The 26330-nt window shown below is 45.1% G+C and overlaps 1 protein-coding gene across 4 annotated transcripts in view; it reads left to right on the top strand.

The window, feature by feature from the left end:
• The window catches only part of LOC143925142 (protein mono-ADP-ribosyltransferase PARP14-like), a 391904-nt gene that overhangs the window by 44106 nt on the left and 321468 nt on the right, over window positions 1–26330 (top strand). For 2 of the 4 annotated variants that reach the window (XM_077449757.1, XM_077449756.1), the window contains exons 14-17: window positions 693–1295; window positions 5231–5373; window positions 7087–7261; window positions 14456–15020. The exons of the other annotated variants lie outside the window; for them this stretch is intronic. In XM_077449757.1, the coding sequence (XP_077305883.1) occupies window positions 693–1295; window positions 5231–5373; window positions 7087–7261; window positions 14456–14736 (1202 nt within the window). In that variant the 3' untranslated portion in view covers window positions 14737–15020. Of the gene's footprint in view, window positions 1–692; window positions 1296–5230; window positions 5374–7086; window positions 7262–14455; window positions 15021–26330 lie in introns of those variants that run through there. 4 annotated transcript variants of the gene reach the window in all.

The following is a 26330-nucleotide window of genomic DNA, read 5'->3' as shown; positions in this document are numbered from 1 at the left end:
ACACATTCCGTCGGAATCTCCGACCGTGTGTACAAGGGCTTAAAGAACACCACATACAGGGATATGGGAAATGATTATAGACACTGACACACGTGCACCTACACAGGTTGAACTGGATGGACTATTGCCTTTATTCAACCTTACCTACTGTGTAACTATATTACAAAATCCAACTATACACTGATTACTGAGTCCACATACACTATCTTTGCTTCAATCTCTTAAGCCCTGGTGAAGTTGTTACAGCCCCTGAAACGTGTTGGCTTTGCAAACACTCTGTTATTGGAATAAACTTGTATTTGGAATTGAATATCACAGTGTGTCGCTGCAATTCAAAAGTCGTTCATCCCTATCATAACTCAAGGTGATCAAGGAAGCCCTTCAATGTGCAGAACATGCCAGCCCAGTATTCAGATTTCTTATATTTACCCCATCGCCATACTATTGAATACCAACAATAATAGAAAGCAGGGGCAAAGTCTGGTCTCTCAGTGATTGAGATTAAATCTACTTTAATCAGCGAAGCATTAAATATCAAATGGACTTTATACAGAACATCCTCACATTTCCTCAGCTGAAATCCATGTTACCCAAGCCTGGTCTACATCCCGTTCATAAACTATTTGTTCACAATTTATATTTCCATTTTCAGAGCAATTTGTGACACCATTGTCTCTTTTCTTCCTCTGTAGAATATATTATGCCATCAAAAGCCTCAAAGAGAGTTCAGAAGCTCACCGCCTTTCAGTTGATGGAGGGCATTGAGCCTGTGGTGTTCAGCTTGTGTGCTGAAGATAAAAGTAGCGTGGAGAGGACGAAGGCTTGGCTACTGCAGCTGATCGACAATGAGCAGGGAGAGAAGGTGATCCGAGAGGAATGTATCTCCGAATTAGAAGACGCCGAGGTGCAGAAGATCTCCGACCTCCAGAAAAAGTTTCAGGTCTCTGTCATTTACAAACCACCCGACCCCTCCATCCGGATCGTGGGCCTCACCCGGGACGTCCTACCTGTGTCCGGGGAGATAGAAATGATTATAAACCGGGTAAAAGACAGAAAGAACCGGGAGCGCGCAGCAGAGCTCACCGGGAAACTGGTGGAATGGAGTTATGACAATGGAGGAACTATGGTTCCCTTCGACAAGATGACAAACCTGGAGCTGGAAGAGGCAAAAAATGACAACAAAGCCCAGATCACAATCCAGATCCGAAGACACCAATATACTGTCAGTGTACAAAGAGAATCGGCTACAGACAATCATGGGAACCAAATTCAGATCCAACGTGTTGTGAAACATGGTAATATGACTTTTAATGTTAATTCATTCATTGTATTATATAAACTCAACTAAAAACAGCTGGCATTGCAGGGCAGAGTCCCCTCAACTAAGACAACTGTAGCATTAATTCCACAGGAGATACTGGGTTGTCCTGGATTCTCCTACCCTTCCCATAGCTACACCCAACAACACACCATGGGCGATAGTTGGGTTTTAGTCAGTTTAGTTCTTCTGAAGTTTATTTGCTCAACAACTTGTGAAGAGAATGATATAAATCACAAAGGGGTTTGAACCATAGTTCATGGGCTTTGTGGGCACGACTTCTACAGGTAAGTAAAATATTACGGTAATTCTTTATTGATACATAATAAAATTTGCATTTAGAAAAACAGCTACATTTAAAATTATAGTAGCATTGAGCACCATTCAAAGAAGGAGATAGGGGTCCACAATTAATGGAGGTATAGACTAATACAACCTTAGAAAATGATAGAACATTCAAACAGTAGAGGGTTTCACCATACCTTCATATGCAGCACGACATGTTTGCCTCGTCAGGAGAGAAAAAGGTACAAACATAGAATTGCCACCAGCAGATAAGTACAATATGCAAGCTGAGGGAGCAAGTATTGCTATAGACCAAAGCATCCTAGGCATAACCCTCCACCCATAATTCACTAGGTCAAGCAAAGATAAGGAACAAGTAGGTCTGTAATTCTCCATCACAATGGGGGAGCCCCCTCACAGGTATAAATAACAAATCGGTCCAATGTAAATAATCCAAACCATGAGGACCTTGTGTGGGGTTACCACATGGCCAGACTTCTCCTCATGGTTTGGATTATTTACATTGGACCGATTTGTTATTTATACCTGTGAAGGGGCTCCCCCATTGTGATGTAGAATTACAGACCTACTTGTTCCTTATCTTTTCTTGACCTAGTGAATTATGGTGGCTGGCTATGCCTAAGAAATATTGGTCTAGAGCAATACTTGCTCCCCTCAGCTTGCATATCGTACTTACCTACTGGTAGTAGTTCTATGTTTGCACCTTTTTCACTCCTGAGGAGGCAGCATACGTGAAACATGTCGAGCTTAATATAAAGGGATGGTGAAACCCTCTACCGTTTGAATGTTGTATCAGCTTATACGGCTGTATTAGCCTGTACCTCCATTATGGTAATTGTGGACCACCATCTCCTTTTACGATTGGTGCTCAATGCTACTATGATCTTAAATGTAGGTGTTTTTCTAAATGTGAAATTTTTATGTGCCATTAAAGAATTTATATTTTACTTACCTGTTGGAGTTGTGCCCACAAAGTCCATGAACTAGTGTTAAAACCCTGTTGTGATTTATATCAATTGATTCTAGGACGTGGCACTGTATTATTAGTAGAGTTAATGGACCTCCATTATGTCTCCCAATGGTCATCCATTAAATTTATTCTTAAACTTAAAATAGCACAGCCCATCTTATTTCAGCAACAAAATTGTATGGTGTATTGGATGGTGGCTATAATTTCTTAAGTAGCAGCCTCCCAGTAATATCAAAGTTAATGGTGATCCTATTGTTTCAGCCACCCAGTAACAAATGATATCTTTAAGAGCATACCTTCCCAATGACACTAGACCCTTAAAGCGGTAGTAAACCCAGTTTCAAAAACACTTACATTCCTGGCATGCCGGAAATGCTAACTTTTACATTGGCTGTGCTCTCAACCAAACTTTCAAACCATCCAATGGCTGGTTTCATAACTGATCACATGTGCAGCATTATGGCAGTTGAAGAATCATTAGAGGCCAAGATGGCAGCTTCCTTGACTGAAAACGATAGAAGGGTTTACTTCCACTTTAAGGAGTGGTTATTATGCCGCATACACACGATCGCACTATCCAGCGGACTTGGTCCGGCGGACCAGAGTCCGGCGGACAATCCGCCTGTGTGTGAGTTCTGGCGGACTTTTTTCGTCCGGCAGACTTTGAAAGAAGTCTTGACTCAAAATTGTCCGCAGGTCTTGGCAGTCGGGCGGACAATCCGCCCGTCTGTGTGCTAGTCCGCCGGACTTTTGAAATGAACGGACTTGCCCACACACCGAGTAAAGGCCGTTCATTTTGAACGTGACTGCAGATAGACGGGACTAGCGAAGGAAGTCAATGTCACCGCCTCCATCGGCGAGATTGACACCTTGCTAGCCCCATCACCTGGTATGGATTTAAAGGGGAACCCCTATGCTGAAAAAACGGCGTAAGGGTCCCCCCAAAGTCCATATCAGACCCTTATCCGAGCACGCACCCCGGCCAGTCAGGAAAGGGGGTGGGGATGATCAAGCGCCCCCCCCCCTCCTGAGCTGTACCAGGCTGCGTGCCCTCAACATGGGGGGGGTGCTTTGGGGAAGGGGAGCCCTGCGGCCCCCCACCCCAAAGCACCTTGTCCCAATGTTGATGGGGACAAGGGCCTCTTCCCGACAACCCTGGCCGTTGGTTGTCGGGGTCTGCAGACGGGGGGCTTATCAGAATCCAGGAGCCCCCATTAATAAGAAGGCCCCCAGATCCCGGCTCCCCACCCTATGTGAATGAGTATGGGGTATGATGTACCCCTACCCATTCATCTGGGGAAAAAAGTGTACATAAAAAAAAACACAACACAGGTTTTTAAAGTACTTTTATTAGACAGCTCTGGGGGTCTTCTTCCATCTTCGGTGGTCTTCTCGCCAGGCTCCTCCACTATCTTCTGCTCTTTTGATGGCTCTTTCACTAGCGGAGGAGCCCGGCTTTCTTCTTCGTCGCCGCCGCCATCCGGGGGTCTGCTTCCGACTTCAGGGGTCTTGTCCCGTTCTTTGGTTCTTCTTGCCGGGCCTCCACTATCGTCTTACAGCTCTTTTACTAGCGTTGGCCTGGTATTGTCACTGTCGCCGCTGCCGCCTTCTTCTCCTTCTTCTCCTTCTTCCCTTCTTCCCTTCTTCTTCCTTCTGATGTTGACACAACGCTCTCTCAGGCCGCAATGTCAGGGATGCGTTGTGTGGCGACTTATATAGGGATAAGGGGCAGGGTCACCGGGTGATGTCACGTGGTGACCCCACCCCTTATGATGTCACAGACCCGGAGGATGCTGGGACTGTGACATCATAAGGGGCAGGGTCACCATGTGACATCACCTGGTGACCTCCATCGCTAGTCCTGTTTACCTGGAGCCATATTCAAAATGAACGGACTTTACTCCGTGTGTGGGCAAGCCCGTTCATTTCAAAAGTCCGGTGGACCCCCACCATGGTCCGGCGGATTGTCCACCGGAAATGTCCAGTCGTGTGTGGGCAGGTCCACTCGTTCGGAAAGTCCGGCGGACCTCCGCTGCAAAGTCCGGCGGGTTGTCTGCCGCACTAAGTCCACCGGATAGTCTGATCGTGTGTACGCAGCATTAGTGGTCCTAATGTTATAGCAGCAGGCTCTCAATAGGAATTGTTCCTGTGATCCTATGCAGGCAGTTACAGGTACCTTGAGGGGTTGAGTAATGAGGTCTCCATGTAATGACCATCCAGCAGCCACTTACACCAAGCTCTCTTGGATTTCTTTATGCATAGTAGCCAGCCTAGATTTCTTGGACCTTGCCTCAGACCCCAGGAAAATGGGCTCAATAAATTCAATGGCAGCCAGATTTCTCTTCATCTATCATTTCTGGTGACACATATGCCTGTCTATGGCTAGTTACCCATTCCTACATTGCAGGGTCATGGAGGGAATGTGACAGCTTAGCATAGAATATCTGAGATAATGTGGACTATCTGCTTCTCTGGAATGATTTGGTGGCTTTATCAGCTTCCGGAGAACAGAGACCTGAGTGTACACTAAGCCAATCTTATTGGCTGCCATGTCAATGCTTCCAGTGAGGTTGTGCACCAAGGTTTTTACTTGTCTGGTTTCTCTTTGGGTCCTGACTGCACGTTTTATCTTTCAGAGGGGGGGTCTAATAGATTGCCGCCACACTGGAAGCCGATGGGTGGGACTCTTGTGATGGAGGAGGATGTTGCTCAGGGAACTCCTGAATACTCCGCTGTACAGCAGAAATTCCAGAAAAGCTGCGGAAGCACAATACTGAAGGTAATGTCTCTGATACATTGGGAAGAAAGATGTCAGATGTGATGGTGTTCTGCTTATAGTGTGGGGACTGGACATACCAATATTGCATTGGAGACGAATGCTGAGTATGTCTTGTGAAGTAAAAGGATCCTCCGGGTCACACAATTGTTGGATGGTGCAAGATAAATCCCCAGTTAGAGGCTCCTCTGGTGACTCCTGATACAGGCTGTACAGATGTAAAATGATGATCTGGTAGAAGCATGCCAAAAGTCCAGAAAGGCAGCAGCAAAAAGATGCAAGGATGCAGGACCTTTTAATCATCTCTCATGGCAACAGTAGAAAACATTACAACAGAATGGCAGGATGTACAGTCAGATAGCCAAGTAATCAAAGTTCAGCTCTGGATTCCAAAACTTAGTCGAAGAGTATCTATTATCAGGCAATGAGCTGGAGGTACATTTCTGACTCCGTAGCCAGGTGTGAAGGCCACATCCACTGCCAGTAGTCTAGTGCAGGGGTCTCCAAACTTCCTAGGCAAAGGGCCAGTTTACTGTCCTATAAGCTTTAGGGGGGCCGGACAGTGGCCAGTGGGAGTAGAAAATGCCCCAGCATCAGTGCCCCATCATTGGTTTTGATGGAAGGAATAGTGCCCCATTGTTGATATTAATAAGAAGAATAGTGCCTCGTTGATGGTGTCAGTAGTGGGAACAGTGCTCTATCGTTGGTGTCAGTTGGTAAAATAGTGTCCCAAGGGCCAAATAAAGGCAAGCAGAGGGCCACATCCGGCCCCTTGGAGACCACTGGTCTAATGCATGCAATATGTAGATTCCTACAGCAAAACAGCAGAAAGGGCAAATAGACTGACTGCTCAAGGATGAAGTATCCACAAAAGGGCGTATAATCAGGATTTAGGTTCAGGTTTGGTTATGACAGTGTGGTGCAAAGAACTGGGCACTCCGATTTACAGACTAATCACTGGCACTATGGAATGGGCAGACATAAACCTTCAATAGAATATTCCACCCATAACATCACGTTAGAGCAGTTTGATACTTGACCTCAATGTGTGACAGCACTGGACGAGTCTGCAGTCTAGTATCCATGGAGATGATCTGGGATAGTTTGTCCTTCAGAGTGGTCAATGAAGGTAAGACATGGGTGAGCCTTGTTAGAGTCCGAGCTGCTGCCTCTCTGGTAGCAACCGAAAGGTGCTCCTCAAGATAGATTCAGATGGGTTTGGAAGAAGGTTGTCACACTTGGGGCTATTATTAAAGATATTTATTGAAATTCAGTCCACAGGTGATAAGTAGAGCCCAAGTGTTGGCTTTGATAGTTGGTGTGGTCAGGACTGACCAGGAACCAGAGTTCAAATACAAAAGGAACCCTTTAAGTGCTGTATGCCATGCTGGTTCTACGTCAATTTACAGCACCTAAAGGGCTCTTATCATGTTCAATCAGGTCAGTCCAAACCACACCAACCATCAAAGCCCTGGAGAAGGGGGGGGGGGGGGCATGTCCCTGAAATACCTTGGAATCACATATTTATAACAAATACAGTTTTAATAGCCTCAAGTGTGCTAACCTTCCATATTGAGCATACCTCCACAACCATCCGAATGATACTGTCACTGTATTCATTATAGAGCAGGTCCTCTCCTGTGTAATAGTTGGGAGCATTCTGCAGTTTATTGGTAGAACATTGTATACATCTGAGCCTTTGTATGTCCCCCCCAGATTCTGCGTGTACAGAACAGAGATCTCTGGCTCAACTACCAGATAAAGAAGCAGAACATCGACTCCAAGAACCGTTCCACCACCAATGAGAAAGAGCTTTTCCATGGGACCGACATTGCCTCCATTCTGCATGTCAATCATAACGGATTCAACCGGAGCTACGCAGGGAGAAATGGTGAGAGATTTCAGAGAAAACAAAATAACAACTTAACAGCCAACTTCGTAATGTTAAAAAAAAAAAGTTTTGGATGTGTATGTAGACAGAGAGAATAGGAGAGGCCATTGATATCTGTAGGAAATAAGACTGAAGATTGATGATCCAGGGTGGGGCTGAGTGCCTTAGGGTGGAGGTCCTCAACCCCTGGGTCACGGACCGTGGTGGTTCATGGCCTCTTTGCAGCTGAGCCTTGAAGGCTGCACTGTATGAGATGGGGCGGGTGAGTAGAGAGATGACATTATCTCTGACCACCTGCCCCACATCGATGCTGTTCCACCCTCACTCTGGGATAGGACCCAGCAATTGCTCAAGTGACAAGCTGCATCTGGTGAGAGGTAACGTGGCAAGTGGTCCGGCCGCACCTGGAGTATACTGTCCAGTTCTGGGCACCAGTCCTCAGGAAGGATGTACTGGAAATGGAGCGACTACAAAGAAGGGCAACAAAGATAATAAAGGGTCTGGAGGATATTAGTTATGAGGAAAGATTGTGAGCTCTGAACTTATTCTCTCTGGAGAAGAGACGCCTGAGAGGGGATGTGATTTCATTATATAAATACCGGACTGGTGACCCCACAATATACAAATACCGGACTGGTGACCCCCCCAATATATAAATACCGGACTGGTGACCCCACAATATATAAATACCGGACTGGTGACCCCACAATATATAAATACCGGACTGGTGACCCCACAATATATAAATACCGGACTGGTGACCCCACAATATATAAATACCGGACTGGTGACCCCACAATATATAAATACCGGACTGATGACCCCACAATATCTAAATACCGGACTGGTGACCCCACAATATCTAAATACCGGACTGGTGACCCCACAATATATAAATACCAGACTGGTGACCCCACAATAGGGAGAAAACTTTTAGGGAGTTTAACAAGACTCGTGGCCACTCATTAAAATGAGAAGAAAAGAGGTTTAACCTTAAACAACGTAGAGGGTTCTTTACTGTAAGTGCGGCAAGGATGTGGAATTCCCTTCCACAGGCAGTGGTCTCAGCGGGGGACATCGACAGTTTCAAGAAATTATTAGATAATCACCTGAACGACCGCAACATACAGGATATACAATGTAATACTGACATATAATCACACACATATGTTGGACTTGTGTCTTTTTTCAACCTTACCTCTATGTAACTATGAGGTTTATCCAGGGTGGGCAGCATTCAGGACAGCCCTGCCATTCAATATCCCAGACATCTCAGGTCTAGTGTTCTCTGTTGACATGTATGGTGTCACCATGCTCTGATCAATAAGGCTCTGTAAGGACCCCAGAAAGAAATAGGTCTATGAGTCTGGCAAAGGATTTTAAAAAATCACCAAATGATTTGAAATTGATAATTTCACTGTAAGGAAAATAATCTACAAGTGGTGCAAATGACTTACCAATGGCTAGCCATTAGCCCAGCACATTAAACCCAAGAGCTGACCGCTTGATGCTAAATGAAGTCTTCAAGAACCCCAACAAATAATCCCAGAGTATTTAGATACCTCTAACAACAGTTGAAGTAAAAGTGCACACATCTACAATCAGAAAGGGATGGCACCAATTTAAATTGAATGAGAGGTTTGTTAAAGTGGTTGTAAAGGCAGAAGGTGCATTCTATGCATTAGGATAAAAAACCTTCTGTGTGCAGCAGCCACCCTAGCACTCCATAATTACTTACCTGAGCCCCATCTCTCTCTCCAGCAATGTCCACGAATGTCTAAGCCATCCAGGATACTCCCGATTGGCTGAGACACAGCAGCGGCATCATTATCTCCCCTGTCTGTCAATCAAAGTAATTTAGCCAATCAGGGGGAAGGGGCGGGGCCAGGTCGCGGGCTCCATGTCTGAATGGATACAAGGAGCTCTGATTCAGCTCGGGTGCCCCCATAGAGAGCTGCTGGCTGTGGGGGCACTCGATAGGAGGGAGGGGCCAGGAGCAGCAAAGAGGGACCTGAGAAATGGAGGATCCGGGCTGCTCTGTACAAAACCAACTGCATAGAGGAGGGAGGTATAACATGTTTATTTATTTTATTTTTTAACACAAGCCTTTACAATCGCTTTAAGAAAAAGAGGAAGGTTACCGTTTGCCACTGAACATAACAGACCACACCTCTAGAACAATGTGCTGAAGACTGATCAAAGACCAGACCTTCTAGAGCAAAATAATTAAAACTGATCCATCAAAGACCCAGACCTTGTGGAACAATGTACTGAAGACTCATCCATCAAAGACCAGACCTTCTAGAACAACATGCTGAAGACTGATCCATCAAAGACCAGACCTTCTAGAAGAACGTGCTGAGGACTAACAATTAAAGACCAGACCTTCTAGAACAACAAGCTGAAGACTCATCCATCAAAGACCAGACCTTCTAGAACAACAAGCTGAAGACTCATCCATCAAAGACCAGACCTTCCAGAACAACATGCTGAAGACTCATCCATTAAAGACCAGACCTTCCAGAACAACATGCTGAAGACTCATCCATTAAAGACCAGACCTTCCAGAACAACAAGCTGAAGACTGATCCATCAAAGACCAGACCTTCCAGAACAACAAGCTGAAGACTCATCCATCAAAGACCAGACCTTCTAGAACAACATGCTGAAGACTGATCCATCAAAGACCAGACCTTCCAAAACAGCATGCTGAAGACTCATCCATCAAAGACCAGACCTTCTAGAAGAACGTGCTGAGGACTAACAATTAAAGACCAGACCTTCTAGAACAACAAGCTGAAGACTCATCCATTAAAGACCAGACCTTCTAGAACAACGTGCTCAGGACTGACAATCAAAGACCAGACCTTCTAGAACAACATGCTGAAGACTGATCCATCAAAGACCAGACCTTCCAAAACAGCATGCTGAAGACTCATCCATTAAAGACAAGACCTTCCAGAACAACATGCTGAAGACTGATCCATCAAAGACCAGACCTTCTAGAAGAACGTGCTGAGGACTAACAATTAAAGACCAGACCTTCTAGAACAACAAGCTGAAGACTCATCCATTAAAGACCAGACCTTCTAGAACAACGTGCTCAGGACTGACAATCAAAGACCAGACCTTCTAGAACTACATGCTGAAGACTCATCCATCAAAGTACAGACCTTCTGGAACAATGTACTGAATACTAATCCATCAAAGACCAGACCTTCCAGAAAAATGTGCTAAAGACTGATCCATCTATAGCTTTAGCTTTATTGGCTCCTCTGCAGTCAGTGCAGCAGTTTGATTGCTTTGGGCTGTTCTGGATTTGAATGGCTGCAGGTTTGATTGTTTCCCCCTGTTTTCTTGAGGATTCTAGAATGTAGTAGGCTGGAAAAGGCAAATCAGCAGCCTTATTTTTTTTATATTGTCCCCACCAATCCCTGGGGGAGGGTGCTCGTTAGGTAGCTGAAGTGTGCATAAATACTTTCGGATGTGGGCAGCCCTGTTCTTGTCCAGCAGGAGGAATTCTCCGTCTGAAGGGCTGCTGTACTTCTAGGCAGCTCAGCTAAAATTCTGCATTTGCTTACTGAAGTCCCGGATAGGTCAGAGCTGGAGGGGCCTACTTCTGAGAATCTTTGGAACTAGCTGGAGGATTTCACTGGGAATTTGGTTTGGAGAATGTCATTGGGGAATGTTTGGCAGACATTGGAAGGAGGCATACAGTTATCCAGGAATGTTGTGAGCACAGACCTGAGACTAGGATTCTAGTGGCTGTTCGCTGTTTTCCCTTTGTGCCAGTGGTTGCATTAAATGGGACAACTCCTACACAGTCTTAGCCCTTGTACACGCGGTCGGAGATTCCGACAACCAAATCCGTCGGATTTTGTCCGAAACTGTTGCATACACACGGTTGGACAAAGTTGTCGGAAAATCGGACGTGATGAGGTTATTTCGTTACGACGGGACTACGTTCAGGCTAGTAGCCAATAGCTTTGGTGTAGGAATTTGATCTGAGCATGCGTGGCACTTTGTCCGATCGGAATTCTCTACACATTATCAGAGTATGTCCGATCTGAGCATTTTGTTGGAAAATTTTACCATCAAGTTGGAAAACTTGGTCCGTCGGATACTCAGACGGAAACAGTCCGATGGAGACCACACACAGTCGGAATATCCGACAAAACGGTCCGATCGTGTGTACAAGGGCTTAGTACTGGCCATTCTCTAGACTCCTGCTGTGAAGAATGTTCTAAGCATAGATATAGTGGAGAGCATCCTCCTGTTACTCCATAGTGTTGCTAGGTGGCATTCAGGGCAGCCGTAGCATGAAATCAAAAAGGATTTGGGTAGTGCCGTAGCCAAGATAAGTATACAAGTGAATACAAAAGTCCATCAGGATTGTCCTTTGAGCTGAAAGCTCAATATGAAGGGAGAGCAGTCTGTATGTCAAGGCCAGCCTTGTAGGGGAAGTGGAAGCAATCACAAAAACATGCAAAAAATGTGAGAAAAACAGGCGCCTCTGAGTAAAGACTGTAACATTTATTGATACATGGGTGCAATATAGATTCACATTAAGGTATGGGAAGATAGGCACATGTGGATCCAGTAAGACGCTGTCATCTGTAAATGTTCCTGCGGCTCTCTGAACCTGTTATAATGGCTCTCCCGGCCCGCAGGATGCTTGTGTCAGGACTAGGCTCAGTCCTTCCTTCTCTGGGCTGGCCGCTCAGCTGTCGGCTAATTGCCAGCTCTCATCTCTCCACAGTTACTCAGCTGTTGATGATATCCTGCTCATCAGTCCTGCCTACTTAAGCCGTCCAGTCCAGAGGATCTTTGCCTTCGCCTTGGCCACATCACAAGAGACGATCGCCTGCGTTCCTGTTTAAAAACATGCTTTGCTGACATCCCTTATGGCTCCAGATCCTGCTTGTTGTTTCACTACAATGATCCCTGACTTCTGGCTTGGCTGACTATCCGTTCTGGTTACTGAATTCTGCCTATGTTTTGACTACGTTTGTTCTTTTTACTTTTGTTAATAAACAAGTGTGATTTACCTATACTTCTGTCTCGGCCTGATTTCATGGTTTCTGACAGCTTGGCAATCGAAAAGGATTGAGAACGAGGCTTGAAGAGCAGCTGGAGCTCGATGGAACACACCGTGGGATACGATGACGTTACTGGCGTGCTAGCGACAAGGTTTTGGATGCGCACTAGACAGTCGTACACAAAGCGCCCTTCTCTTGTGGAGGGAATACTAATCTCTCTCCGCCATATAAACATATAACAATAAAGGATAAAACCATTTTAACATCAATACTGACAAAGGTGTAGGAAATGAGCATACATACATATCAAATGACATACATATATATATATATCTGAAAATAATCACATAAACATTGTATAAAATATGCAGTAAAACTGTTAGTTACTTTCATGGACCACTACTGCATAACAATTATGAGTTAATATTAATTAAAAAAAGTGGATATATGTTTAGAACAATAAGGAAAAAATATATATATATATCTATATATCTATATATATATATATATATATATATATATAGATATATATATATAGATATATATATATAGATAAAGATAAAAATGATTACTATTAAAAATGTTATTCAAAAAATATATATGTGCGACAATAAAAAAAAAAAAAAACACAATATCTTTTACTTTTTGCTATAATAAATATCCCATTTAAAAAAAAAAATGTTTTCCTCATTTTAAGCCGATACGTATTCTTCTACATATTTTTGGTAAAAAAAATGCAATAAGTGTAAATTGATTGGTCTGTGCAAAAGTTATAGCATCTACAAACAAGGGGATAGATTTATGGCAATTTTTTTTTTTTTTACTAGTAATGGCGGCGATCTCTGATTTTTCTTTTATTTATTTTTTTCGTGACTGCGACATTATGGCGGACACATCGGACACATTTTTGGGACCGTTCACATTTACACAGCGATCGGTGCTATAAAATTGCGGTGACTGTCAGGGAAGGGGTTAACACCAGGGGGTGCTGCAGGGGTTAATATGTTCCCTATAGGAGTGATTCTAACTGTGGGGGGAGGGGGCTCACAAGGGGAGGAGACTGATCGATGTTCCTCTGTACTGGGAACACACCATCGGTCTCCTCTCCTCTGACAGGACACACAGATCCACGGTCCTGCTGTGTGCCCGGGCAATCGCGGGGGCACCCGGCGGACATCGCGGCCGCCGGGCCGGGAATGAGAGGACGTCATATGACGCCCACCCAGGATGGGAGATCCCATCTGTGGGCTTCATATGTCTATAGGCCGGGGGCTGAAGTGGTTAAAGGCAGAAATTGCTCAAGCAACCATTGAGAAAGGCTGGTCTAGAGCCTGACAAGCTAGTTACTGTATCAGGTAATAAAAGCCAGGCAGAGGCCATAATCCTTCCCCATTCCATCAATAGCTAATCTGGGTTTTAATATCCAGAGTCTACATCAAGTACAGTACAGCTGGGCTCTTCCTTATCACACCCGGTGTGTTGTGTCTTATGCCCTGTACACACGGGTCGGACATTCCGACAACAAAATCCATCGGATTTTTTGCAGACGGATTTTGTGCCAAACTTGTCTTGTATACACACGGTCTCACAAAGTTGTCAGAAAATCCGATCGTTCGGAACGAGGTGACGTTCGTTGAGTACGACGGTATTACGTAGAGCAGAGGTCTCAAACTGGTGGCCCTCCAGCTGTTGAAAAACTACAAGTCCCCTGAGGCATTGCAAGGCTGACAGTTAAGAGCAAGACCCCCAAAGGCAATGGCATGATGGGACTTGTAGTTTCGCAACATCTGGAGGGCCAACAGTTTGAGACCCCTGACGTAAAGGTCTCGTAATTTATTCTGAGCATGCGTGGCACTTTGTCCGTCGGAATTCTCTACAAACGATCGGAAATGGTCCGATCGGATTTTGTTGTCGGAAAATTTTCGATCTAGCTCTCAAACTTTTTGCGTCGGGATTTCCGACGGAAAAAGTCCGATAGAGCCCACACACGATCAGATTTTCCGACAACATAATCCGATCGGACATTTTCCGACGGAAAATCCGACCGTGTGTCCTCTTGTTTCATTCCCACCTCCAGACCTTCTCTCCTGCTGCACCTCTTCTCTGGAACTCTCCCATACTGATGTGTGACGTGTCTTTTTCTTTCTTCAAACAGGTACTGCGTTTGGAAACGGAACGTATTTTGCAGTCAATGCAAATTATTCTGTGGGCTACGCCAGTCCTGATGGAAATGGACAGAGACACATGTACTTGGCCCGCGTTCTCACCGGACTCTACTGTGCTGGACGACAAGGGATAATAACACCTCCAGCCAAAACTACAGCCAACCCCACCGACTTGTATGACAGCGTGACGGATAACCTCCAGAATCCTTCAATGTTCGTGATATTTAATGACATCCAGGCCTACCCCGAATATCACATCGTCTTCCAGTGATGATCTGTGACTGAGTGGTTAGCACTTCCACTCGGCAGCACTGGGGTCGCTGGTTTGAATCCCAACCGCAACACTACCTCCCACACGCCAAAGACATGCTGGGAGGTAATCGGCTTTGGTCTAAATTGGTCCTAGTATGTGTATGTATGAATGTGAATTTGGGACCTTAGATTGTAAGCTCCTGGGGTCAGGGACTGATGTAAATATACAATGTATGTGTAAAGCGCTGTGTAAATTTACGGTGCTATATAAGTACCTGAAATAAATAAATCTATTGCTGTGTCTCTGAGACTCCGATCTTCCCCCACTAAGCCTCAGACAGGAGAGATCCGGCTACTTCTGGCTGGGGAGGAGGTGGAATGGAAGACAATCAATGTTGGCCCCCTATGGCGTCTCCAGTCGTCCATTTCCAATTTCCAATCAGTTGTATCATAGGTGACATGGTGTTTGAGCAGAACTTCATACTCTATCGGACACCATGTGACTACACAGCACCAACTCCATGTTTCTAATACAGAGCCTACCCTCACAGGATCCGCTGGTGATGACGGGTCCTCCGTTCTGCCACGGCTCACACTTGGTCATACACTAAAGCCGTTTACACCCGTGGATTTAAGGGTTAGCAGTCGAACACTCTTTTAGAATATACATGACTAGTGTAGTCCCCATGTTCCCATCTTCATTGATAAAAAGGATGAACCACAGCTCCAAAGTAATCCTCGAGGAATGAAGCTCTGTCTCCTATTGATGATGCTGACGCATTTCGCACCGTAATCAGTGAGTAAGCACTGATTACGGTGCGAAACACGTCAGATTTTCCTGTACCCTGTTATTCTTCTGCTGTGGATTTTTTGATTTTTGTTTTGATGTGACCCACGTTGTTGCAATTAAAGATGGGATTTCAAGTCTTTTTCCAGTGTGCGGCTATCCAGAGTTTTGTTCTGCTTGTTTCCCCATCTTCATTGCTGTTAACCATTTATACCCCAAACCACTCCACCCACCTCCAAATGATGAGACCACACCTTTCTTTACAGAGTAAAATGGCCATAGCAGCCCTTTATTACACAAACCAAATAAACAACTCCAATCCAAAATAACTATATATATATATAGTGGAGTTGCGACCCCATGTCACAGGTGCATATAAGCAGTGTACGCCTGATTTTGGCAGGAATACTAATTGCACACCTGTGGGCTGGGTCCATAAACATGCCAGGAAGAGAAGTCAGTGCTCAGACTTGGAGACGGCTCCGTCCGGCAGACAGGAAGTCTGGCCAGGAAGGTTCCATTGGAGACGGCTCCAGGAGAAAGAGACAGGAAGTTTCGGAGCCTGAGACTGCAGGTGACAGTCTGTGTGGATGTCTGAAGCAGGCGGGTGTAGCCGGTGACTAAAGCAGCACGAAGCTGACAGTGCGTAAGCCAGAAGGCCATCGTTTTTTGTTTATACAGTGATGGTGGAACCCCCTGCGAGGGAAGATTACTGTTTGTTTGAACTTTTTCATTTCCTTTAAATAAAAGTGGGCTGCCATGCCCTAAAAACGCAAGTCTGGAGTGGCACGTTTCTGGAAAATTGCACGCACCACTTGAATCTAATCACCCCGGATCGTCACAATATATATAACATAGTAACACATTTTAACCGCAGTCTGGTGATCTCTGCCGGCGACCCACATTCCACCACAAATACCACCAATGCACCGCGGGACCATTTAATCTGATAGGCCTCCAGCTGTAGCCGCTCGGAGACGATCCCCTTCCCGCAGTGCAACCATTACCATCTTCCAGCCACCTTTGCTGGAATACACCAGAGGGGCACATACTACCGATGAGCCCCCACCCCTTTTTATTACCTCCGTTTACTGCCACTAAGGATGAGCCGACCACCCCCCTGTTCCGTTCGCACCAGAACTTGCGAACAGACCTAAACTTCGTGTGAACTTTAGAACCCTATTAAAGTCTATGGGACTCGAACGTTCAAAATCTAAAGTGCTAATTTTAAAGGCTAATATGCAAGTTATTGTCCTAAAAAGTGTTTGGGGACCCGGGTCCTGCCCCAGGGGACATGGATCAATGCAAAAAAAAGTTTTAAAAACTGCAGTTTTTTCGGGAGCCATGATTTTAATAATGATTAAAGTGAAACAATAAAAGTCTAATATTCCTTTAAATTTCGTAGGGGGGGGTTGTCTATAGTATGCCTGTGAAGGGGCGCATGTTTCCCGTACTTAGAACTGTCCCTGCACAAAGTGTTATTTCTGCAGGAAAAAAAAGTCATTTAAAATCACTCGCAGCTATAATGAATCGGCTCACCATAATACAGAGAAGTCATTGAAAGTCATTGATAAAAAAAAAAAAGTCGTGGGGTTCCCCCAAATTCAATTACCAGGCCATTCAGGTCTGGTATGGATTTTAAGGGGAACTCCACGGCAAATTAAAAAAAAATGCCGTGGAGTTTCCCCTAAAAATCCATACCAGACCCTTTATCCGAGCACGCAACCTAGCAGGCCGCAGGAAAAGAGGGGGGACGAGAGAGCGCCCCCCCTCCTGAACCGTACCAGGCCACATGCCCTCAAAATTGGGAGGATGCTTTGGGGGTCTGTGACCCCTCAAAGCACCTTGTCCCCATGTTGATGAGGACAAGGGCCTCATCCCCACAACCCTGGCCGGTGGTTGTGGGGGTCTGCAGGTGGGGGGCTTATCAGAATCTGGAAGCCCCCTTTAACAAGGGGACCCCCAGATACCGCCCCCCCCCCCGTTTGAAATGGTAAGGGGGTACAAAAGTACCCCTACCATTTCACAAAGAAAGTGTAAAAGAATGTTAAAAAACACACACACACTGTTGAAAAAGTCCTTTATAAAAAAAAAAAAAGATTCCAGCGGTGGTAATCCACTCTGATGTAATGCAGGTTTCCGTTACATCAGAGGGGGGCGGGGTCGCCCACACATCATTGGGGAAGCCAGGCTTCCCCACTTGCGTCAGAGGGTGGCGGAGTCAGGTGACGGATGGCCCCACCCTCCTCATATAAGAAATGTCAGGCTGCCGGGATCCCGCAGTGTCTCTCCTGGTGGAGACAGAGGATGGATGCCCTGCGCTGGAGGGAGAGATCACCCGTCGCTGGATCAGATCATCCATCGCTGGACCCCGGAGAGATGATCATCCGTCGCTGGATAGCAAGAGTGGATTACCACCGCTGGAATCTTTTTTTTTTTTTTTTTTTTTTTTTTTTTAATAAAGGAATTTTTCAACGGTGTGTGTTTTTTAACATTCTTTTACACTTACACTTTCTTTGTGAAATGATAGGGGTACTTTTGTACCCCCTTACCATTTCAAACAAGGGGGGGCTGGGATCTGGGGGTCCCCTTGTTAAAGGAGTGCCCTACGATCCAGACAAGGCGCACAGAACCTCCATCTGAAATGAAATGACAACATAACGATATCCACACAATAAACCCTAACTCGCACCAACCCAAATGTCCCTTGCTTACACACAAGCACCCCATTGAATCCCCCCCCTTTTTTTTTTATTCAACTGCCAACTGAGGCCTTATGCAAGTCCGGAATCCTCTCGATTCCCACCTCCCGATCCTTTGTACCGCTGTCTCATCCGACCCACATCTGGCAGCTTCCATAGCTGCCCCAATGCGGAAGGAGTGTGAAGCGTACTCCGCCCCATCCAAGCCTGCTTTCCCTAAACATTTTCTAAACACTGCTACAAACTGAAATTTTGATAAATAGGACCAGTCCTCATGCCTCAGGAATGGGCCCTCTCCCCAGATCTAACCTGCAAGAAATCACGCACAGACTCTACCGGATAGGGATGAGCTTCGTGTTCGAGTCGAACCTACGTTCGACTCGAACATTGGCTGTTCGGCCGTTCGGCGAACTCCGAACGTTTGGTCCGTTCGCGTCAAAATTCGAGTGGACCACAATGCACTGCGGTGGCGCAGTGCATTGCTGCCCCATGATTGGCCAAGCATGCACTGTGACCCCGCATGCTTGGCCAATCGCAGCGCCGGCAGCGAGGAGAGCCATGATTGGCCACAGGCATCCTGCCTGTGGCCAATCATAGCTCAGGCTGTGTAGTGCACGCCCCACACTATATAAGGCCGCCTTTGAGGCGGCCTCGTGTAGTGTGTTGGCATCTGAAGCAGTGGGTGTTCTGTGTACCTTCAACACAGTTACACACCAATCGTTTTTGGCTGATTTCCTATCTTGCTGCTGTGTAGTGGTTGTTGTCTGTGCCCTGACTGCAGTATACACCACTATATTCACCTCACCTATATAGCTAGTGATCTAGCTTTAACCACTTAACAACTGCCCATTGCCGATTAACGGCTTCAGGGCAGTTGTTTAACTCTGAGAGGCCGTTAATTAACGGCCTCCCAGAATTCTGCTCTCGCGTGCCCCGAGGTGTGCGCACTCGAGAGCATCCGTGATCGCCGGGTCCATAGGACCCGGCGCATCACGGTAAACGGCCGCTCATAGCGGCCGTTTACCACGTGATTGCTCCGTCAAATGACGGTGTGATCACTTGTAAACAAACCGGCGTCATGTTATGACGCCTGTTCCTCCCTCCCCTCTCTGTACCGATCGGTACAGCGGAGGGGAAAGAGATCGGTGTCAGCAGCGATGTGGGCTGCATCTGCAGTGCCCACATCGCTGCTCACCGAATTTAACCCCTCAATTCCCTGCCAATACTCTGCAATACCAGTGCATACTCTGCAGTACCCTGCCATTACTCTGCAGTACCCCGCCATTACTCTGCAGTACCCCGCCATTACTCTGCAGTGCAGTACCCTGCCATTACTCTGCAGTACCCCCCAATACTCTGCAGTACCCCCCAATACTCTGCAGTACCCGCAATTACTCTGCAGTACCCCCCATTACTCTGCAGTACCCTGCCATTACTCTGCAGTACCCCCCATTACTCTGCAGTACCCTGCCATTACTCTGCAGTACCCCGCCATTACTCTGCAGTGCAGTACCCTGCCATTACTCTGCAGTACCCCCAATACTCTGCAGTACCCTGCCATTACTCTGTAGTACCCCCCAATACTCTGCAGTACCCTGCTATTACTCTGTAGTACCCCGCCAATACCCCGCCAATACTCTGTAATACCCTGCCATAAATTTCCATACCCAGCCATACTCGGAGATACCCAGCCATACTCGGTGATACCCTGAAATACCCAGCCATAGACGCCCCCCACCCCTCACCGCCCTCCGGTGCTTCTACCAACTCGCCAGTACGATCAAAGCCAGAATCTTTTTTTTATTTTTTATTTCAGGCTTCCCAGCCTAGAGGTGAGATGTGGGGTCATATTGACCCCCCAGATTTCACTGTAAAGAGGACCTGTCACCCCATATTCCTATTACAAGGGATGTTTACATTTCTTGTAATAGGAATAAAAGTGATCAAAAATATATTTTTGGGAAAAAAAATGTCAAACTAAAATAAATAAAGTAAAATGAACAATAAAAAAATAAAATAAAAATTAAAGCGCCCATGTCCCCATGTGCTCGCATGTGCCACACATGTGAGGTATCGCCGAGAATGTTAGAGCGAGAGCAATAATTCTAGTCCTAGACCTCCTCTGCAACTCAAAACATGTAACCAGTAAAAAAATATTTAAAGCGTCGCCTATGGGGATTTTTTAAGTAGCGACGTTTGGCGCCATTCCACGGGCATGTGCAATTTTGAAGAGTGACATGTTTGATATCTATTTACTCAGCATAACTTCATCTTTCACTTTATGCAAACATTGGGCTAACTTTACTGTTTTTTTTGTTTGTTTTTTAAGCACAAAACTGTTTTTTCCCCCAAAAAAACGCGTTTGAAAAATTGCTGTGCAAATACCGTGTGAGATAAAAATTTGCAACGACCACCATTGTATTCTCCAGGGTCTTTGCTAAAAAAAAACATATATAATGTTTTGGGGTTCTCTGTAATTTTCTAGCAAATAAATGATGATTTTTACATGTAGGAGAGAAATGTCAGAATTGGCCTGGGTGCTCCAGAACGCCTGATGGCGCTCCCTGCATGTTGGGCCTCTGTATGTGGCCACGCTGTGTAAAAGTCTCACACATGTGGTATCGCCGTACTCGGGAGTAATAGCAGAATGTGTTTTGGGGTGTAATTTGTGGTATGCATATGCTGTGTGTGTGAAATAACCTGATAATATGACAATTTTGTGGAAAAAAAAAAAGGAAATAGGCCGTCAGTACTTCAGGTGTGATCAATTTTCAGATATTGGCACCATAGCTTGTGGACTCTATAACTTTCACAAAGACCAAATAATATCCACCAATTTGTACTTATTTTTACCAAAGATATGTAGTAGTATGAATTTTGGCCAAAATTTATGAAGAAAAAATGACTAATCTGCTAAATTTTATAACAGAAACTAAGAAAAATTCATTTTTTCGCAGAATTTTCGGTCTTTTTTCTTTTATAGCACAAAAAATAAAAAACTGAGAGGTGATTAAATACCACCAAAAGAAAGCTCTATTTGTGTGAAAAAAGGACAAACATTTCCTATAGGTCCAGTGTTGCATGACTGAGTAATTGTCATTCAAAATGTGAGGGCACCGAAAGCTGAAAATTGGTCTGGTTATTAAGGGTGTTTAAGTGCCCAGTGGTCAAGTGGTTAATAATAGAGCTTGCAGTCAGTAGTGTTAGGAGATAGTGCGTGCTGTCTGCGTGCTCTGTACCCAGTACATACCGCTATAATATAGGGCAGGCCCCTACTTTCAAACATCCAACTTACAAACATCTCCTACTTGCAAACGCAAGGAGACAGCAGCAAGTGAGATGAAAAAAGACGGACGGCAAAACAAATTATACAGGGGTGATAACCCTTCCCTATGTTTTCCAAAAAGCTTAAAAATAGTTTTTTGGACTGGAGCTACACTTTAAAAATGTACCAGTTGAAAATTACAAACAGATTCAACTTAACACAACAAACCTACACAGTCCCTGTCTTGTTTGCACCGCCTGTATACTGCTGTTCTGAGTATATAGGGCCTGGGGGCCACACGCATTTCCTTTTTTTAATATGGGTACAGGGTTCCCCTTAATATGCGTACAAGACCCAAATAGGCTGGTAATGGGCAGGGAGGGCTACCCATGCCATTTTTCTCAATGATTTTCAACCATATTGCAGGAACCAGATATAACATTAAATGGTGTTATTTCCGTTTAATGTCATTTTGTGCAGGGACTGTTCTAAACACGGGAAACACGTGGCACTTCACAGGCATACTACAGACACCCCCCAGGCACCATATTTAAAGGAATGTTTCACTTTTTTATCACTTTAATCGTCATTAAAATCAGTGCTCCCGCCAAAACGGTAGTTTTTAAAACTTTTTTTTGCAGTGACCCATGTCCCCTGGGGCAGGAGGCAGATCGCCAAACCCTTTTTAGCACACTATCTTGCATATTAGCCGTTAAAATTAGCACTTTCCAATTCGAACGTTCGAGTCCCATAGACTTCAATGGGGTTCTAACGTTCGTACCGAACGCGGGGGTCGTTCGCAAGTTCTGGTGCGAACCGAACCGGGGGGTGTTCGGCTCATCCCTAGTGGTGAGTTGTTCTGGCGAATGCAATACCTTTAGGGGGCACCATAAGGATCACAAAGGCACGAATTTGAAGAGCACCTGTCCCTTTATAACTATATAATTTAGAATTTTAATTGGACTGTATATGATCACAGTTTATTTATTGGTTTCACATGAATTGCATATGAGCATGATATCAGTTATAAACATGTATGATACCAGCACTGGATTATACTATTGAACCACTTTGAGCACATTTGAGTTATGTATGTTGGACTTAATGTGTTTTAATATTTTTGTATGAGAATTATGTTTACACCTTGATTAGAATCTTGACTCAGGATCACTATATTGTGGAACGAATGTCTCTAGGACATCCTCAACTCATACAGAAGTAGCAACACATGAATAGCACCATGCCTACCTTCTGATTTTTCTATGCACTTACACTCCACCTAGGTGGATGTACTGCCATAAGCTCAGGACCATTTATACGCTATATACCTTTTTAGGAATTTTTCCAAGTCACCCCTGAAGAAACCTGAAGGCACCCCAGGGTGCACCACCCTGGTTGAACAAGGCTGCAGTGTACAGCGCTGTGTTCCACTAGTGAGATGGTGACTTCTTTACAATCACTTTAACCACTCGAGTTCCAGCACCTTTAACCTATATAAACTGCTTTGAATCTCAGGACTTTTTCCAGATTTTGGACATGTGACTGATTTTCTTACAGTTGCTGCTTTGTTTTGAGGTGAACACAACCAATCCTGATATTGTTTCCTGGGGACAGATAGCACTTTCATTGGATACCATACTTTAAATTATACACATTATTCTATTTTAGAAATGAGAAAAATGGTGATATTTATGAACAAAAAGTGATTTTGGTCGCATAAAAAAAATGTAAAAAGATGAGACACAATGTTCTATTTTTCCGCAATTTAAAAAAAAAATTATTTGTATACCCTGTTTTTTCCAAGTTATGGGGAAAATATATGCTGTAGAAAAAATTGTGTATATATCATACCTGAATAGAAGAAAACAAATAAAAAAAAAAAACAGAATGATATAAACACACACCCTAAAGAGTTGTACTACAAATATTTTATTTACTAAAAAAAAAGCAAAATACAAAAGATGATCCGGGGAAAATCTGATTGCCTCTTGGGGGATCAGGAAGGATTTTTTTTCCCCGGCTGTAGCAAATTGGATCATGCTCTGCTGGGTTTTTTTTTTGCCTTCCTCTGGATCAACTGTGGGTATAAAATTGGGTATATGGGATTGTACAATATTTTTTATTTTATTTATTTATTGTTTTTAAGGTTGAACTGGATGGACTTGTGTCTTTTTTCAACCTGACTAATAGGGATGAGCCGAACACCCCCCCGGTTCGGTTTGCATCAGAACTTTCGAACGGACCGCAAATTCGTACGAACTTTAGAACCCCATTGAAGTCTATGGGACTCAAACGTTCGAAATAAAAAGTGCTAATTTCAATGGCTAATATGCAAGATACTGTCCTAAAAAGGGTTTGGGGACCTGGCTCCTGCCCCAGGGGACATGGGTCAATGCCTAAAATGTTTTTAAAAACGGCCGTTTTGGCGGGAGCACTGATTTTAATGACGATTAAAGTGAAAAAAAGTGAAATATTCCTTTAAATATGGTGCCTGGGGGGTGTCTGTAGTATGCCTGTGAAGTGCCACGTCTTTCCCGTGTTTAGAACAGTCCCTGCACAAAATGACATTTAACGGAAAAAGGGTCATTTAAAACTGCTTGCGGTTTTAATGTTATATCTGGTTCCTGCAATATGGATGAAAATCATTGAGAAAAATGGCATGGGTAGCCCTTCCTGCCCATTACCAGCCTATTTGGGTCTTGTACGCATATTAAGGGGAACCCCGTACCCATATTAAAAAAAGGAAATGCGTGTGGCCCCCAGGCCCTATATACTCAGAACAGCAGTATACAGGTGGTGCAAACAAGACAGGGACTGTGTAGATTTGTTGTGTTAAGTAGAATCTGTTTGTAATTTTCAACTGGTAAATTTTTAAAGTGTAGCTCCAGTCAAAAAATCTATTTTTAAGCTTTTTGGAAAACATAGGGAAGGGTTATTACCCCTGTATAATTTGTTTTGCCGTCCGTCTTTTTTCATCTCACTTCCTGTTGTCTCCTTCTGTTTGCAAGTAGGAGATGTTTGTAAGTTGGATGTTTGAAAGTAGGGGCCTGCCCTATATGCTCTGCAGAAATGGCGGAACAAGGTGTTGGTTTTGCAACAACATTGTAAGCCCTCAAAGTGACTCTTGGTGGGCGCTGGAGCGCCCTGCTGTGAACGATTATATCAAGAATTGTAATTACATGCCATTGTTGAACAGTGGGAGAAAAATTGGGCCTTTGGTGGTTGTGGTGCTGGTGCCACAACACTATAAGTCCTCACAGTTACTCTGGGTGGGCACAGGAACAGGCCCTGCTGTGAAATATTATAACAAGAATTGTAATTACATGCCCCTGTTAAACAGGGGCTAAAAAATTGGGCCTTAAGCACTGGTGCTGGTGCCACGACACTGCAACCTCTCCCATATACTCTAGTTGTAGTGCAGGAATGAGCCCTGCTGCAAAGCATTGCATTAAAAATTGTAATTAAATGCCCCTGTTAAACAGGGGCTGAAAAATTGGGCTGGTGGCACTGGTGCTGGTGCCACGACACTGCAACCTCTCCCATATACTCTAGTTGTGGTGCAAGAATGAGCCCTGCTACAAAGAATTGCATCAAAAATTGTAATTAAACGCCCCTGTTAAACAGGGACTGAAAAATTGGGTCTTAGGCACTGGTGCTGGTGCCACGACACTGCAACCTCTCCCATATACTCTAGTTGTGGTGCAGGAATGAGCCCTGCTGCAAAGCATTGCATCAAAAATTGTTATTAAATGCCCCTGTTAAACAGCTGTAGGTGATCCAAGACTGATTCATCTTTATGAAGGTCAGTCGAGCAACCGAGTTGGTGGACAGGCGCACCCTGTGATCGGTAACAAAGCCACCAGCAGCACTGAAGGTGTGTTCCGAAAGAACGCTGGATGCAGGACAGGCCAGTAGCTCAATTGCATACTGTGCAAGCTCTGGCTAGTGATCCATCCTCAAGACCCAGTAAGCCAGAGGATTTTCGGTGGGAAAGGTGTCCAAGTCTGACCTAGGTATTCCTGCACCATGTAAATCAGACGCTGGCGATGGTTGCTGGAACCGATCATACCTTGGGGCTGCGGACTAAAAAATTGTCTGAACGCATCGGTCAGACGGCCACCTTCTCCACCACTCCTTCTGACTGATGCCTCAGCAACACGTTGTCCAGGACCAGAAATTTGTAACCTCCCAGTCTCTGGGAACGCGTTGCACAGACCTTTATGCAAGGCCTCCCGGAGGTGTCTCATCTTCTGCTCCCTCTGCAATGGCAAGATAAGGTCGGCAACCTTACCCTTGTACCGTGGATCAAGGAGAGTGGCCAGCCAGTAATGGTCCCTCTCCTTGATCCGAAGAATACGAGGATCCTTCCGCAGGCTTTGAAGGATCAGGGAGGCCATGCAGCGTAGGTTAGCTGAGGCATTCAGTTCGGAGTCCTCTGGGTCACTAAGGACAACATGATCCGCAGCTACTTCCTCCCAGCCACCTACAAGTCCACGGGTTTCTTGGGACTGTAAATCATCCCTACTAGTCTGCTGCTGCTGCTGATGCTGAGTGCCAACCTCCACCTCCATGCTGACACAATCATCATCCTCCTCCTCATCCTCTTCCTGTGTGATGGCTGGGACAGCAGGAACACTGTCTGGATAAAGGGGGCCTTGAGAGGCAAGGAAGTCCTCCTCTTCCTGCCTCTGTTCTGCCTCAAGTGCCCTGTCCATTATTCCACGCAGCGTATGCTCCAAGAGGTGGACAAGAGGTACAGTGTCACTGATGCATGCACTGTCACTGCACACCATCCTTGTGGCCTCCTCAAACGGTGACAGGACAGTGCATGCTTTCCTGATCATGCCCCACTGGCGTGG

This window comes from Lithobates pipiens, unplaced genomic scaffold, assembly GCF_037356315.1.
Source record: "Lithobates pipiens isolate NorthernLeopardFrog02 unplaced genomic scaffold, aLitPip1_a1.2 Scaffold_22, whole genome shotgun sequence".
Taxonomy (NCBI): domain Eukaryota; kingdom Metazoa; phylum Chordata; class Amphibia; order Anura; family Ranidae; genus Lithobates; species Lithobates pipiens.
Note: the sequence above shows the minus strand (reverse complement) of the source record. Positions and strands in the feature narration are given on the sequence as shown.